Source organism: Scomber japonicus, chromosome 5 (assembly GCF_027409825.1).
Source record: "Scomber japonicus isolate fScoJap1 chromosome 5, fScoJap1.pri, whole genome shotgun sequence".
NCBI lineage: Eukaryota > Metazoa > Chordata > Actinopteri > Scombriformes > Scombridae > Scomber > Scomber japonicus.
This window is the reverse complement of record NC_070582.1, coordinates 7,532,529-7,547,309: the sequence shown is the minus strand read 5'-3', so window position 1 is coordinate 7,547,309 and position 14,781 is coordinate 7,532,529. Positions and strand designations below refer to the sequence as shown.

The following is a 14,781-nucleotide window of genomic DNA, read 5'->3' as shown; positions in this document are numbered from 1 at the left end:
ATTATTATGCCAACCAATCCAAGCACCATCCATAGTTGCCTTTCGCTAGCGTAAATGTTAACATCAGAAGAAAAGTTAACATATCTTTTCTAATGGCTCTGTAATTAATAAAATGGCTGTAAATTGATCCTATTGTATTTAAATTGATCGATAACGTGCACTGCATGGTTCCTCTATGGTTGATCCTAGCTAACAAGGTAGAGAGCTAACGTAATGCTAATGCTAACGGTAAACGGTTATGCATACACTAACATCAATATTTTCACATCCTATTTATTTGTAGCTAACGTTATCACGAAATAAATAGATACACAAAGGCTTGCTAATCTTTTGAGTGTTTATTCCTGCTCAGACCAGATATATCACATCATATATGTATATGCCAACATTTGACAACTAACCCTGAAGAGAATATGACAAACATCCCCAACTGGGATTTTTTGCCACCAGCAAAGCTAACGGCCACGTTTTGGTGTGGCTAATTAAAAAAACCTCTCTAACCAATAATTAACTGACACAGCTCACAAACAAAGGCCCACCGAAGCTCTGCGACCAGTGCATCGTTGTAGTGCAGCCACCTGTCAGCAGGGTCGTCTAGCTGCAAGTCTGGATGAACTCCATCACTTACGTAATGTCCTAATAGAGGAGAGCAGCCACTGTTAGATCAGGTGAAGAGGTTATGATGGTGAACTGATGGTTTAACAAAAATGCTCAATATACATCATATATGCCAACATTTGACAACTAACCCTGAAAAGAATATGACAAACATCCCCAACTGGGATTTTTTGCTACCAACAAAACTAACAAACACGTTTTGGTGACCTGAAAACCTCCCTAACCAATAATTAACTGACACAGCTCAGAAACAAAGGCCCACCGAAGCTCTGCGACCAGTGCATCGTTGTAGTGCAGCCACCTGTCAGCAGGGTCGTCTAGCTGCAAGTCTGGATGAACTCCATCACTTACGTAATGTCCTAATAGAGGAGAGCAGCCATTGTTAGATCAGGTGTCTTAACGTGCAGAGGTTATGATGGTCAACTGATGGTTTAACAAAAATGCTGAAACCGGTAAAATATTTCCACTTTACAGCTGCTCTGTTACAACAAGGAGAGTAAGTGTGAACATATTTCTACCACTGACGGACAGACATGCATCTACAATGTGTCTGAGAACCTGATAGAGGACTACAGAAAGTGAAAGCATGACTTCAGCATCTTATCATCTTACCTTGTTACCAGCCATTACCCTGAACAGAGAATCCTAATATCTCATCCATGAGGACAAACCAGGGCCAAGTAGCAGTAGTGGGCTTCCTGCTGACCCCCTCTCCTGTCTCTGGATCTTTGCAATCCTCACACAGTGGAAATCACAATTGCTCCATTAAACTAAATGAAATGTAAAGCATGTTTTGTGTTTTGTCGTCAACAGACAAAAGGGTTCTACTATAGCAAAAAAATAATCATAATGATAATCCTAAATTTAGCCCAATACTTACATTTAAATGTGAAATCTGCACCACTTGATGTTCAAATGCGTCCTTCCAAAGATGCAGCCCCTGAATTGGGACACAGAGACAGTCAGCAACACACACACACACATATAAAAACCAGTAGTACACAAAGACCACATAATTACTTTGTATTTGAACTCAGGTGAGTCATTTCTTACCTGTCTGGAGGTGACCATCAATTCTCGAAACAGTTCCACCGGGTAGTGCAGCTTCTCCAGCCGCAGGGAAGGAGTATACCGGAAACGCTTCAGCTGTAACATCTGAAGCCTGTAGACAAGAAGAAGACGAGACATGAGGATGAGAAGATGAAGGAACAAGTGTGTGTGTGTGTGTGTGTGTGTGTGTGTGTGTAGTTCGACAGGTCTTTTAAGGTCAGTGGACTATAACTGGATATGATGTCACTCACTTTGGCAGCGTTACAAAATTGGACTGCTGGCCAGATGTTTTGGCTCCGAAGTCACATTTGAAGTTTATGTCAGTCTCCTAAACAACAGATAACACGCTGTCAGAATAAAACAATTATGATGTCACTGAAGGAGGACAGGTGCATCTTACCGTCAGGTAATCCTGGAGCATGTCTTGCACTGACGCTCCAGACACCAGATTCAAAGAAAGGTTATTAAATTCTTCGTCTGGGCTCCACATCTGTACATTAAAAAGGGACAGTATGTAAAATTACAGCTGCAGACGTCATGATGCGGTGTTTCTGATTCTCATTTACATAAAAATAAAAATCTTAATGTGGAAACCTTTGACAGCTTTTTATGTGAAGATATGTGATGTGACATGACATGGACATAAAAAAGTCAGTATGAAGAGACTAAAAGTGTGCTTAGCTGTGTGATTGTGTGTCGTGTTTCTCTGTGTGCTTTTACCCCTTGCAGGTCCTGTTGCTCTTGAGATTAATTTTTCTTCTACGGGGCACCGGTAAATTCTCCCCGTGAGGGCAGCCTCTTGCTGTAGTAGTGGGGCTAAATTTCTTAGCTAGTCCAGGACCGCAGTTATAAATTCAGGACACACACACACACACACACACACACACACACACACACACACACACACACACACACACACACACACACACACACACACACACGGAACTATCAGGAGGAGGTGAAACAACAGAAACAATCAAAGCAGCGGACCCACTTTCTGGTCGTGGTCTTTAAATTCAGGATTCCTTATAGAGATGATACTCTTGAACATGAGGACCACCTGGAATTTGCTGTCAATGTCCGTGGAGCGGTGAAGCATTATAATATTCATGAATGCTCTGCAGAGGATGAAGAAAAAATGAGTTAGTGCTGTTTCAGTTCAGTGTATGTTTCTGTGTGTGTATGGTGATGGTGGGTTGCTGTACCTGATGAGTTGAGCTTCTGGTACTGCACTCAATACCTGCACCTGCACAATGATATCGTTTATAAAGCCCTTGAGGGTAATAAGGCTCTGCAGGCTCGAATTCAAATAGCAAAACTGACCTGGATTTGGAAACCTGTCACACAAACACAACACGTCAGCACACACACACATAACATCACTAACTGCAGCTGCTTTTCTCTCACTAGTTAGATTTGATGGACTGCATCCATTTGTTAGTTTAGAGATGTGAGCAACAACAAACCTGGTGCTAAATCAAAATCAAAATAAGCGCTGAAGTTCAACATACAGCACTGCTCCTGTTGTTTTTGTGCTTTTGAATCTGAATTATGAACATGTGATGCTTACCTGTTATTTTCCGTCTTTTTTCTCTTCTTCTTTCTTAATTTCTTCTTTGTCCTCTTCATGAACATGGGACGTCACCGCCACAATGTCATCAGCAGTGAGACTGATTGTAATTCTGTAGCAGACTTTGTTTTTGCTTGTTTCTTCCTGACAAACACTGAGTAAAAAGAAAAAATAATTGTGTTCCCAGCCGCAAGGTTTCTTAAGGATTTCCTTCCTTGTTGGAGGAAACAAACAATCTCATGGTTCAGTAAGACAGATTATTTTAATTTAAAAAAGGATTTTTTTTAAATCCTTAAATTAACAAAAAGAATAACTGTGATTGACGTGAAGCAGTGAAACTTACGCGGCAGCAGGAAAACCGACTGCATCTCCAGCCAGTCTTCTTGTCTCTCTTTGTCGTGTTGTTATGCTGTGAAGTGACACAGCTGTCTACGTAGCAAATCAGTCCCTGCAGAAGATTTGGCAGCAGATGCATCAGTCACAGAGACTGGTGATAAACACAATCATAGTTTGACATCTAGAGACAGATCCAGGCGAGTGCTGGGCAGAGCATGGTCCACGTCTGAGGAGCAGGGTCCACGTCTGAGGAGCAGCGTCCAGGTCTGAGGAGCAGAGTTGCCAAAACAGGACGAGAGGCTGGAAGGTTTCTGGAACTGATGTGACGTCAGTTGTGTGTGAATGCCCTTAAAAAGAATAAATACAGATCCACTATTAGTGTTACTGGACTCACTATTGTGTGGAGCAAGTATGTGCTGATTTTTGTTTTTGGAAAGACTCAAGCAAAGCCTCACCTGATCCTCTGCTGACCCAAAAGCTCTTCAGTGGATGGTGCAGGGACACTTAAAAGAGGTCCAACAAGTCTAGGGTCACCGGACCTTGATTATTTTTTGTTAGGTGAACAAACATCATATAAAACATCAGCTAATGAGCAACATGCAAGCACAAAAAACATTCCTGCTATACTGTATTATACTGCTACTCAACAACTGCACAATTGTCTAATGTATATAGTTAATGTTTCAAGTTATATATGACATACATTTTTCTCTTTTAATGTTGATTTACTGTCAATTTTATTTTCCTGTGCAATGCCTGGATAACCTTCTGCTCTAAATCAAAATAAAATCTTCCACATTTAGGATCAATAAAGTAGAAATCAATTTAACTGTGTATCAATGTGTACAGTACATGTATCAAAAACACAACAGAGTAAAAACTAGCAGGAGTTAGCTGTTTAGATTGATTTAACACAACTACAGTGACCAGAATTGAAGCTAAGCACAGCATTGCATTTTAAACCGGTGTATCACTCCAACTAATCTTACTGCGATAGCCAACCTGCGTTTGTAGGTCTTTGTGTCTAAAGTTAGCTCCAAAGCTAATGTGCAGAGCCGTCAAACAGCTGTACTCACAACTCTGCTGCTACTTTACAGTAACTAACATCACAACAACAGCATGTCCAACAAACTACACAGTGAGCTGCAGGTAGGTAAAGTTAGTGTTTATGTAAAGCACTGTAAAGCTGATGTTACTCACCTGTCCGGCAGTCTCTAATGTTCTGCTTTTTTATTTTTTATTCTTCCAGACCTTTTCCTCCCTGGCTGTTTCTCAGTCTCCTCTCCTTATTATCAATGTCTGTATCGGGTTCAGTGTTTCCCGCTCCGACCCGCGACCTCCTCCACGTGACTCTATCTATCGTTGATTGGCTGCAGCAGTGTTCTATCTATCGCTGATTGGTTGCAGCAGTGTTCTATCTGTCTCTGATTGGCTGGAGCAGTGTTTTACCTGTAAAGCTCAGGCTGTGTGTGGGGACCAGATTCAGGGTCAACTAGTGAGGAGATATTCAGTGATTTTGACAAAAAAGTGTATTGGGTTATGATCGCTAAGTAGGCTATACCTTTAAAATGTGTTGAAATAAATTAGATTTTTTCCTTCACTCATTTTCAGTCTTAAACACTTTTGATTGGATGGGCCAGCTGTCAATCTGGCCAGCACTGACCCACCCAGGCTCTTATGTAGCCATGTGCCTCTTTCAAATCCTTTTTAACAAACTAATGTGACTCAATAAACCAAGATTAAGCTTGAAAAAGGCTACATGTAAGTAAGTATAGCCTATTTTGCTCACATAAGCCAGTTTATATCCAAATCTCAAGTAAAGTCCAGAATTTAAATATAGAAATCCTGGCCCATATGTATATAGGTCAATTCCAGTCGCAAATAAACAAGTTAAAGTAAAATAATTTAAAGTTGTGTGACTCAGGTGCCGATATACACACTCCCTGCCCCTACACACAAGGTATGACCAGGCCTTTTTATGTGTGGAAAGAATAAAACACTCAAAGACAAAAAGTTTGCATAAACACAGACACAGATTTGTGTATTTATTAGACAATGTTAAAGTCAAATTACATACATCAGCATCTAATGATGAAAGCGAGTATATCAATAAGGATGGTCATTGACGTACTCGATGAGGTGCTTGAGGGCAAGCCACGTCTCGGAGGCGGTGGGGATAATCTGATTGGCTGGCAGGATGAAACCATAGCGTCCAGTGTCCCTCAGCTCGAAGGCATAGGAGTACTTGATGCCCAGGTTGTAGGACCAGTCAATGCTGCCACCGCTGGCTTGGTCTAAAAGCAGAGGAAGAGACATTATAGTAGTGGTGTTAGTAGAGACAGTACTAACAGTAGCTGCAAATTTAAAGTAATGTGAAGTGGCATGGACAAAGTGGGAAAAGGGTACTTACAGATGATTTTGCAGATGCTTCCAACCTTGTATTGGGTGCCATAGAGGGAAGTGAGTTTCTGCACTGCATCTCTTCCAACAGAGTCCTTCAGGGAAACAAAGAAGGACCAGATTGTTAGGTAAATTGTTACACTTACTGGTGCAGGAGAGGTCATAATGAGAATGTGGGCGGTGAGTTTTCTACATAAAATATCAAATAGAAAAAAAATCTGGAAATGGGAGGCAAATAAGATGATCGCAACAACTTTTTAAAGGCTCTTCGCCTACTAGAGTCATAATTAATTTTATATTTATGACCCAAAACCACAAGTTTGTTTCAGAAGACATTACATAGGAGTAACTACAGTAGGCTACTGTGGGCGTTTGGCAGTTCCTCAGCATAGTATTACTGAAAAAGAGCAAACTTGGCTTAGTTAAAGGGGATCATTTTGTCATAAATAGTAGTATGGAGTTTATAATTTGTCAGTTCATTAACCCTGGAGCTAATTATCAGAATTTCCAACTATAAAACTTTAATTAGGTGAGAAATTATTAATGAAATATGCAGCCAAAAGGAAAGATATTTCTTTTTTGTAATCATTAAAGTTATTCAAGGAAAACAGAGATAGACATTTCCTATCAGGTCATTATACGAGAATAGTTTTCCTCCCTGAGAATACTGATAATTCAAAGTGAAAGTGTATCAGCTTTTTGGATTTTACTCTCCTGCAGAAGAACCCTTGCAATTATAGCTTCAGCATTAACAGTCAAAAAAAGTGTTGGATTTAATTTGCCATAAGCAGCCTCACAGCCTGCTCAGTTTTCTGCTTCCTTACCAGCTCGGGTTGATCGGGCACGTCCCTGCAGTTATAGCCGTAGGGATACATGAGCAGCTGGGAGTAGGCGTGGATAGAGATGAAGGACTTGAAGTTGCCGTGGCTTCGGATCAGGTTCACAACGTTTTGCACCTCAATCTCAGAGTGAGGTGAGGGGCCGTGGTAGGAATCAGAGCAGGGGTTCTTACTGGCACCGGGTCCTGAGGGGGGGGGTTGAAATACCATCACATTGTGCAGAGACAGTAAATATAACATATAATATATACTCACAGTGCGAAGGGACTCAGACCATGACATACAGTAGGGGAAGTTATTTGTACTTTGCACATATGATCATATCCTGTGTCCAAAACTGACATTTTTGTTTCATCTACTGAGATCTGACCAATGAAAAACTAGAAAAATGTACTTTCTTTGCTTGAAATTCCTTGATTATATCATCTTTGAGTGTATTTTCATTTCTAAAAAACATTCAACCTTATACACATAAAACCAGAAGACTCTTCTCTTCTCTTTTATTGCTTAAAAGTGTTTGAAGAGACCAATGATTGCATAAAAATGAACTTCTGCACTACATCTGTATCTGCAACATATATATATATTACAGGAAATGTTGTCCTCTCAGTCTGCTCAAGTACAACAAACTTTATAATGTTAATGAGAGGTGTTTACTGTCTTTGCAATACTGACCACCAAAGCCTGCGTTCCAGTTCCTGTTGGGATCGACTCCGCGGCAAATGGAGCCTGAGTTCTTGGAGCGAGTCTTACGCCACATACGATCCTGTGCATCAGACAGTTTCAGTCAGACAAGAACTGTATTTAAGGCCAAAATCACAAAACTCCAAACATTGCTATTTTACTATTTTTCCTACTAAAGAACAGATTAGGGTTATTTAATGTTTAAACCAATGAGAAAACACTCTTATCAAAATGTTACAGTAGTGACATACGTTGGAGTGAGTGTAAGCATAGCCATCAGGGTTGGCCAGGATCAGCATGTAGATGTCCATTTTGTGCAGAAGAGTGGTCAGAGAGGGGACGGTCCAAAAATCAGTGGCGAGCTGAACAAAAACACAAAGCACTGATTTTGTAGAAATGCTCATTTAAAGCAATCAGTTGTATTTTGTACATTTTTCGTGACAGGGTGAAGAAAATGTAAAGAAATATAAGTCTCCATACATTTTATTGGGATCAATTTAACATTAACCCTCCTGTTGTCCTCGAGTCAAGGAAGGAAGTTAGGAAGGGAGGACGAATGAAGGAAAGGAGGAAGGAAGGGAGGAAGAAGGAAGGAAAGGAGGAAGGAAGGGAGGAAGAAGGAAGGAAAGGAGGGAGGGAGGGAGGGAGGGAGGAAAGAAAGAAGGACAGAAGGAAGGGAGGAAGGAAAGGAAGGAAGGAAAGAATGAAGGACGTAAGGAAGGAAGGAGGGAAGGAAAGAAGGAAGGAAAGGAAAGAAGGAAGGAAAGTAGGACAGAAGGAAGGGAGGAAGGAAAGGAAAGTAGGACAGAAGGAAGGGAGGAAGGAAAGGAAAGAATGAAGGAAGGAAGGAAGGAGGGAAAGAAGGAAGGAAAGGAAAGAAGGAGGGAGGGAGGAAGGAAGGGAGGAAGAAGGAAGGAAAGGAAGGAAGGAAGGAAGGAAGGGAGGAAGAAGGAAGGAAAGGAAAGGAAAGGAAAGGAAAGGAAGGGAGGAAGGGAGGAAAGAAGGAACAGTCAAAACAGACAGGGTCAATTTGACCCGGGAGGACGACACAAAGGTTAATGTATTATTATTGTGCTTTTTGGGGGAAAAGTAGACTTCTTGTCAACTTATATACCATTACAGAGAGCATTTCTGATTTCTTCTTTGACACTACACAGTAAAGCCTTAACATATTTCAGTTTAACACACATTGCTTTATGTCACTAATATGCTGTACCTTGTTGGCTGTCCACACTCCAGTAGCCTGAGACACCCACTCTCTGGAGTGGATACCAGTGTCGATCCAGATGGAAGGACGCTTCTCGCCTCCAGTGCTGAACTAAACACAAAGCCGACAGAGTTAAAAAGTCATATGGTTGTAAACAAGCTTTGCTCAATCCCACATAACTGCAGTTAGAAATTCACATTAAGATTTAAGAACATTAGATACTGTATGACAGGCTGAATTAGCTTTTTAATGCAGCCATAAAAATTCAATTAAATTGAACCATTCAAAATGGTTTATTTCTTCCCTCAGGGGGAGCCAAGCTAGTTTGCAGACAGACTCAATTTTACACACATAAAAACAATCTAATACAATACAAATTTGACAATATTAGGAACAGCTGAAATACACTAGAATGAACGTTAGCAGTGAATCAATACTGCAAAAACACTTCATGTCAGAAATGTCAAAAGTGCAAATGGATTTAAAAAAGCATAGTATATGTTTGACCATGAAATTGTTCATTATATATAGACCCATATCTCCATTAGGCAACCTTGACTTTCCAATTTTGGATTTTTCTCAGTGCATATCCGTGTATCACTGTTTCAGCTCACAAAGTAGAAGTTTGATCCTACCTTGAGCACATACATGGGCCTGTTCTCGTAGGATTTTCCGATCTCGATTTTAGTGATGAGGCCAGGGTGCTGAGCCACCAGGGTGTCCATCCAGCTGTAGATCTGTGTGGGAGCATTTAAAAAACAAACTTATGTGGAAAGACTGATACTAAACAAAAGAACAGTGTGTATAATGTATAACAGTAGTGTAAAAAGCAATCAGTTGAGTGGTCATTTACCTCCAAAAAGACTTTTATTTACATTAGACTGTGCTACACATGGTCTAATTAAAGAATAAAGGATTATGCCATTTTTAAAAGCTAGTTGCAGTTTGTTCTCCAGCGCAGGACTTGTTTTGCTGACACTGTGTAGAAAAGTCCTTATCATGAAAAAAGTGATCAAGTGTAACAGGTCATACATATCTCTCCTGGCCTGCATGGGAACGCCTTGGGATCCCCCAGGAGGAGCTGATGAGCTTAACTGAGGACTGGGGAGAGGGATGTCTGGGTTTCTTTGCTCGGCCTAATGCCATTGAGACCCGGTCCCATATACAAGTCAGAAAATAGATGTAACTGTATAATCTACACTGTATCTGGTTATGCTTGTGTAGGTATTTTCCCACAGATTTCTCTCTATGTTTAATATGTTATTGATGATGAATGATGAAAAGACACAGTAATACATTTCTGAGCTAGTGTGTGTATGATGAATTTAACAGTGTTTGATATGTTCAGGTTCTGTGTCGGTAGTCTACCGTTTCCACAGAATGATAAGCTCCAAAGTTGAAGCTCTTGGTGCTGCGCTCCCTTTTGTTGTTCTCCAGCATCTCAGCTTTCTCCTCATCGAGACGCTCCTGAATATGACACACAAGAGATTTTATAATTTCGCATTTAAACCCACAACACTGTAATCTGGTGAGATGACATTGTCACTTGCATCTTTTAATGTAAAACATATTTTCTGGTGATATCAGATATAAGAATTTGTATTGATACATAATTGACTTCAGGGTATTACAAACCTGGAGGTTGGCAATCATGACGGAGAAGGGGATGTTGTAGGCATTGAGGTACTCTTTCACAGCGCTCAAACTGGAGCTGGGCACTCTGATGTCGACAGGAAGCTCAGTGGAGACGGGGTGAACCCAGAAGTCCAGCTGGGATTAGACAGATGAAGAGAATGCAATATGAGAAATCATCAATTTGACTGGAAAACACTCACATCCTTGTTTCAAATAACAATCTGGACTATAAACCCACATTTCATAGGGAAGCTGTCTGAGTAGTGGGGGAGGGGAGGGTTGTAAACCAGAAAAGTCATGTATTTAAAGTCCTCTTCCACTCAAAAATATACTTTACTTATTGTTCCTTCACTTGGATGTTTGAGCTTCAATGCATGAAATTATGCGTGTGAGAGTTTGACACTATGCAGCTGTTTTAACTTTCATCTGGTGAGGAAGGAACGTTTCTTTGAGTTTATGCAATGCACCTACAGTACGAGCATGATTTGTGGCATCGCAGCAACTTCTTATTAACTTTTTTTTGTGGGAAAAAAAAGTCATTTTTAATAATTTCCCAATGTTGTAACCTCAGACAGATTTAGTATGAACATATCCATCTGATATAAGCTCCCCTCCACTGACTCCCTGAATTAATTTGAAGAGTATTTTGGTATTTTAATAGCCTTCCCTCCTTGCTGCGGTCAGGAAGAAGGTAACAGATACACCAGGCAAGCACTGAGAGGCTCAGGAAGGATTCATCAAAGACATACATTTATTATATTTGCTTGCTTCTGAATTTTAATAAATGTACATCTCTTAGTGAAGAGGCTACATAAGAGGTTAGTCTCTGCATCGGAGAGTGAAGCGTGAAACACTAACTGGTCCTTTGAGAGTTTTTGACTTTTTGACACATGGAGATAACTTTGCTAACCTTTCAGCTCACTTCAGCTGTGGTGAATTCAAGTTGAACTTTGTTTGCCTTTTGTACTTGCTGGAAGTTAGTGAGAAATTGTTTGGAACAAGCAGCTGAGAAAACTTGAACGTACTCAGGTGTGTGTACTGTACATCGAATGCAGTGTCTGTGTGTGTGTGTGTGTGTGTGTGTGTGTGTATACGTACCTCCCACGTCTCTTCAGTCTCCAGAGCCTGCAGAAGTAGGATCTGTTCCTCAGACTCTGCATTGATCCTGATGACCTGATCTCTGCAAGAAAATCACTTCATCTCAGAATATTCATATATAAATATATATACATACACTTCAGGAACTGAGTTGATGCTCTTACTATATTCATAAAATTGTTTACCACTGTTACGAGCAATTAATAATACAGAACAGCTTGTGCCCTGACCCACAACTCCCACTCTATATGTTTTAACAACACTGATGATTTAATCTTTCTCTAAAAAGCATCTATAATTGCCTAAATACCCAGACTCCTGAGGTGCTCGCTGACCTCAGGGATTTTGGCTCAGTGACCTTTTGTAAATCCTCATTTGGACAGACAGCGTTTTCTGTTCGGGTGGATCAATATCTGAAACTCCTCACTCACAGAGCTAAAAATAGATGATGACTGGGATCATTTGAATTGAAATTGAAACAGTTTTTCATCATGAGTGATCTGGTGCTTGTCATTTTATACTGTTATTGCATCATTGTTTGTGTCTTGTGCTGTTTTGCACGTATTTCTTTTTTTCGTTTCGTTTTTTTTGTGCTTTTTATGTATGCATTTTTTGTAAGGTTGTATATATAATGAAGGTCCATTTAGGGATGGATATTGCAAATTAGTTTAGGCTATAAATGCTGTGGTAAGTGCCATTAGTTTACTACTCTAATAAACATTAAGTAGATTTATATCTGTAGAATAACTGTGATTTTACAACTTCAGCAAATATTTGACATGCAAAATAGAAGGCATCTAAGGGCAGAAAAGCCACCTAATAAAGTCTTTTTTTATTCAATAGCTAACACTGCATCTGCCTCCTCTAAACAGAAGTGGATAGTGAGTTAATAGACTTTAAAAGTACCTGCTTGAAACTTCAGAGTATTTCTTCATTTAGCACACATGAGAACTATTCTGTTATGGTAGAAAATTCACTTTTTAATACCTGAAACACCCATCATGCTTTCCATTATTCACCTAACCACAATAGTTAAAACTCTACAGAAGCTATACTTGGCATCGTAACAACTTTTAGAAAAGTTTTGGGCCATTTGATATGTTTGTTATGTATCAACACAATAATATATTAGTATGCTTGATATGAGTATATTTCTTCTCAAGGAAAAGGTTCATAATTAGACACAAAAAAGTATCCTGCTGAGGCAATCCCCAGCTGGGCTTTAAAGGTCACTGTGCATATAAAATCATACATTTGAAATCACATCAAACTGAATTTCATAAATAAATAAATTTAAAAAAACAAAAACTTTAAAACTGTATAATAAAACCACAGTCTTGCACAGATAAACTCACCCAATAAATTGTCTCTCAGCTGTGGCCGCAGCCACGAGCACCAAAAGCAGCCAGAGGCCTCTCATCTTGCCTGTGTCTAGACTGGTAATGTGTCAGGCACCAGTTCTCCCAGTCTTTTAATATCGCCAGGTGACAGATGGGCGTTCACATGCAGGAGAGTTATGTTACCTCCCTGTACTGATAATCACACAGCGTTCCTACCTGGAAAGTTATTTTGAGTGATGAACATGCTGATGAAGCGTCTTGCAGTTCTCAGCTGCAGATAGTGATATTTTTCCCAGATATTTCCCCACATTTAAAAAACTAGTTGCTCAAGTTCATATGAGTTCATTACAGACCTTTTGGCTTCACCATGGGTTTGAAAAGTTTGAGCTTTGACCCAACGTCTGACAAAGCTGAGACAAATGTGAGACGTGGCCATAAGTCTGCTTTCATACTTTTTAGAGTAAAACTGTCCACAATTTAAAAAGGAAACATTATTTTGTGAAGCAGAAAAAAGTTTTTTCCTTCTTTCTGAACTTGTTTACCACCTTGCAACCCCTCAAACTGATCTTGCAGCCCCTTGAAGAGTCTCATTCCCTTAACTGGGAATCGCTCAAATAGACCTTACACAGTTTAGCCACCAGGACATTCAATACTTCAATACTACAGGTGGAATTTCTTTTAAACTTAAGGAACAGCAATATTTTACAGCACAATTTGGGCTCACATACAATATCTAAAAATAAAGACCAAGACTAGGAAGGAATAGCATGCAAGAATAAATCAGTATAGTAAATCTGATAAGCATATAAGCATAAGGCCTGTATGATTAAGATCTGATGGGTATGCTTGCTCGGCCAGTGATGAAAACTCCTTTTGTGCACTTTCAGTGAAAACCCTCTTTAGGGAAATCTTAATACTACAGCATACAATGATATTTTAGCAATAGTGTGCTTCCAAACTCTGGAGCAACAATGTGTGGAAAATGCTTTATGGTTTCAACATGACACTGTCCCTGTGCACAAAACCAGATTAGTAATAACACTGAGAAAAGAGCCAGACTGGGTTAGGGTCAGTGGGTTCATGCTTTGATATTGGGCAATAATGCTTTGCTCTCAGTCTGTGTTTCAGTTTATCCCAAAGGTGTTGGATAGTGTTGAGTTCACAGTTTTGTGCTCTTGTGGCTGAATGGAAGCAAAAACCTGCAGCCAGGCTCCAAAATCTGAGAAAAAAATCTTCCCAAGTCAAGTCAAGTTAGTTTTATTTGTATAGCACAATATCACAAACTTGCCTCAGGGAGATTTACAGTCTGTACAGCAACACACTCCTCTATGCAGTGGTCACTGACCCTGCTCCTGGAGAGCTACTGCCCTGCATGCTTTAGATTTATCTCCTCACTCTAACAAACCTGATTCTAATTATTGACTCATTATCAAGCCACTGACAAGCTTCAGCTGCTTGATAAAGAGTTGGAGTGGGGAGACACTTAAAACATGCAGGGCAGCAGTTCTCCTTGGTGACCACTGCTCGATCCTTACACCCTTGATTTGGATATAAATAATAATAATAATAATAATGCATTTTATTTAAAGGCGCCTTCCAAGGAACCAAGGTCACCTTAAAAGGCACATATAACACAACAACAGTACATCACACAATATAAATCAGGTGACATTTAGTGCAAAGATAAAGAACAAATATGAATGTGACTACAAAGTGCATTAGTACAATAAATAAACAAGAATGAAGATTTGCATAGTTAGTGAGAGACAGAGTAGGCCTCTCTGAATAGGAGGGTTTTCAGGCGGGATTTAAAGGTGGAGACAGAGTCTGAAGTGCGAATGTCTGGTGGGACAGAGCTCCATAGAATGTCTGGTGGGACAGAGCTCCATAGAATGTCTGGTAGGAGAGAGTTCCATAGAATGTCTGGTAGGAGAGAGTTCCATAGAATGTCTTGTAGGAGAGAGTTCCATAGAATGTCTGGTAGGAGAGAGTTCCATAGAATGT

The 14,781-nt window shown here is 40.0% G+C and overlaps 1 protein-coding gene across 1 annotated transcript; it reads right to left on the bottom strand.

The window, feature by feature from the left end:
- Positions 1-5,604: 5,604 nt before the first annotated feature.
- On the bottom strand, positions 5,605-12,857 carry cpa4 (carboxypeptidase A4). The gene is made up of 11 exons (XM_053318997.1): positions 12,793-12,857; positions 11,438-11,519; positions 10,340-10,474; positions 10,073-10,171; positions 9,340-9,441; positions 8,714-8,815; positions 7,749-7,859; positions 7,489-7,579; positions 6,799-6,998; positions 5,985-6,069; positions 5,605-5,868 (listed from the first exon to the last, which is right to left on the bottom strand). The coding sequence occupies exons 1-11, from the start codon at positions 12,855-12,857 to the stop codon at positions 5,681-5,683; spliced, it is 1,260 nt and encodes a 419-aa protein (XP_053174972.1). The 3' UTR covers positions 5,605-5,680.
- Positions 12,858-14,781: the final 1,924 nt, after the last annotated feature.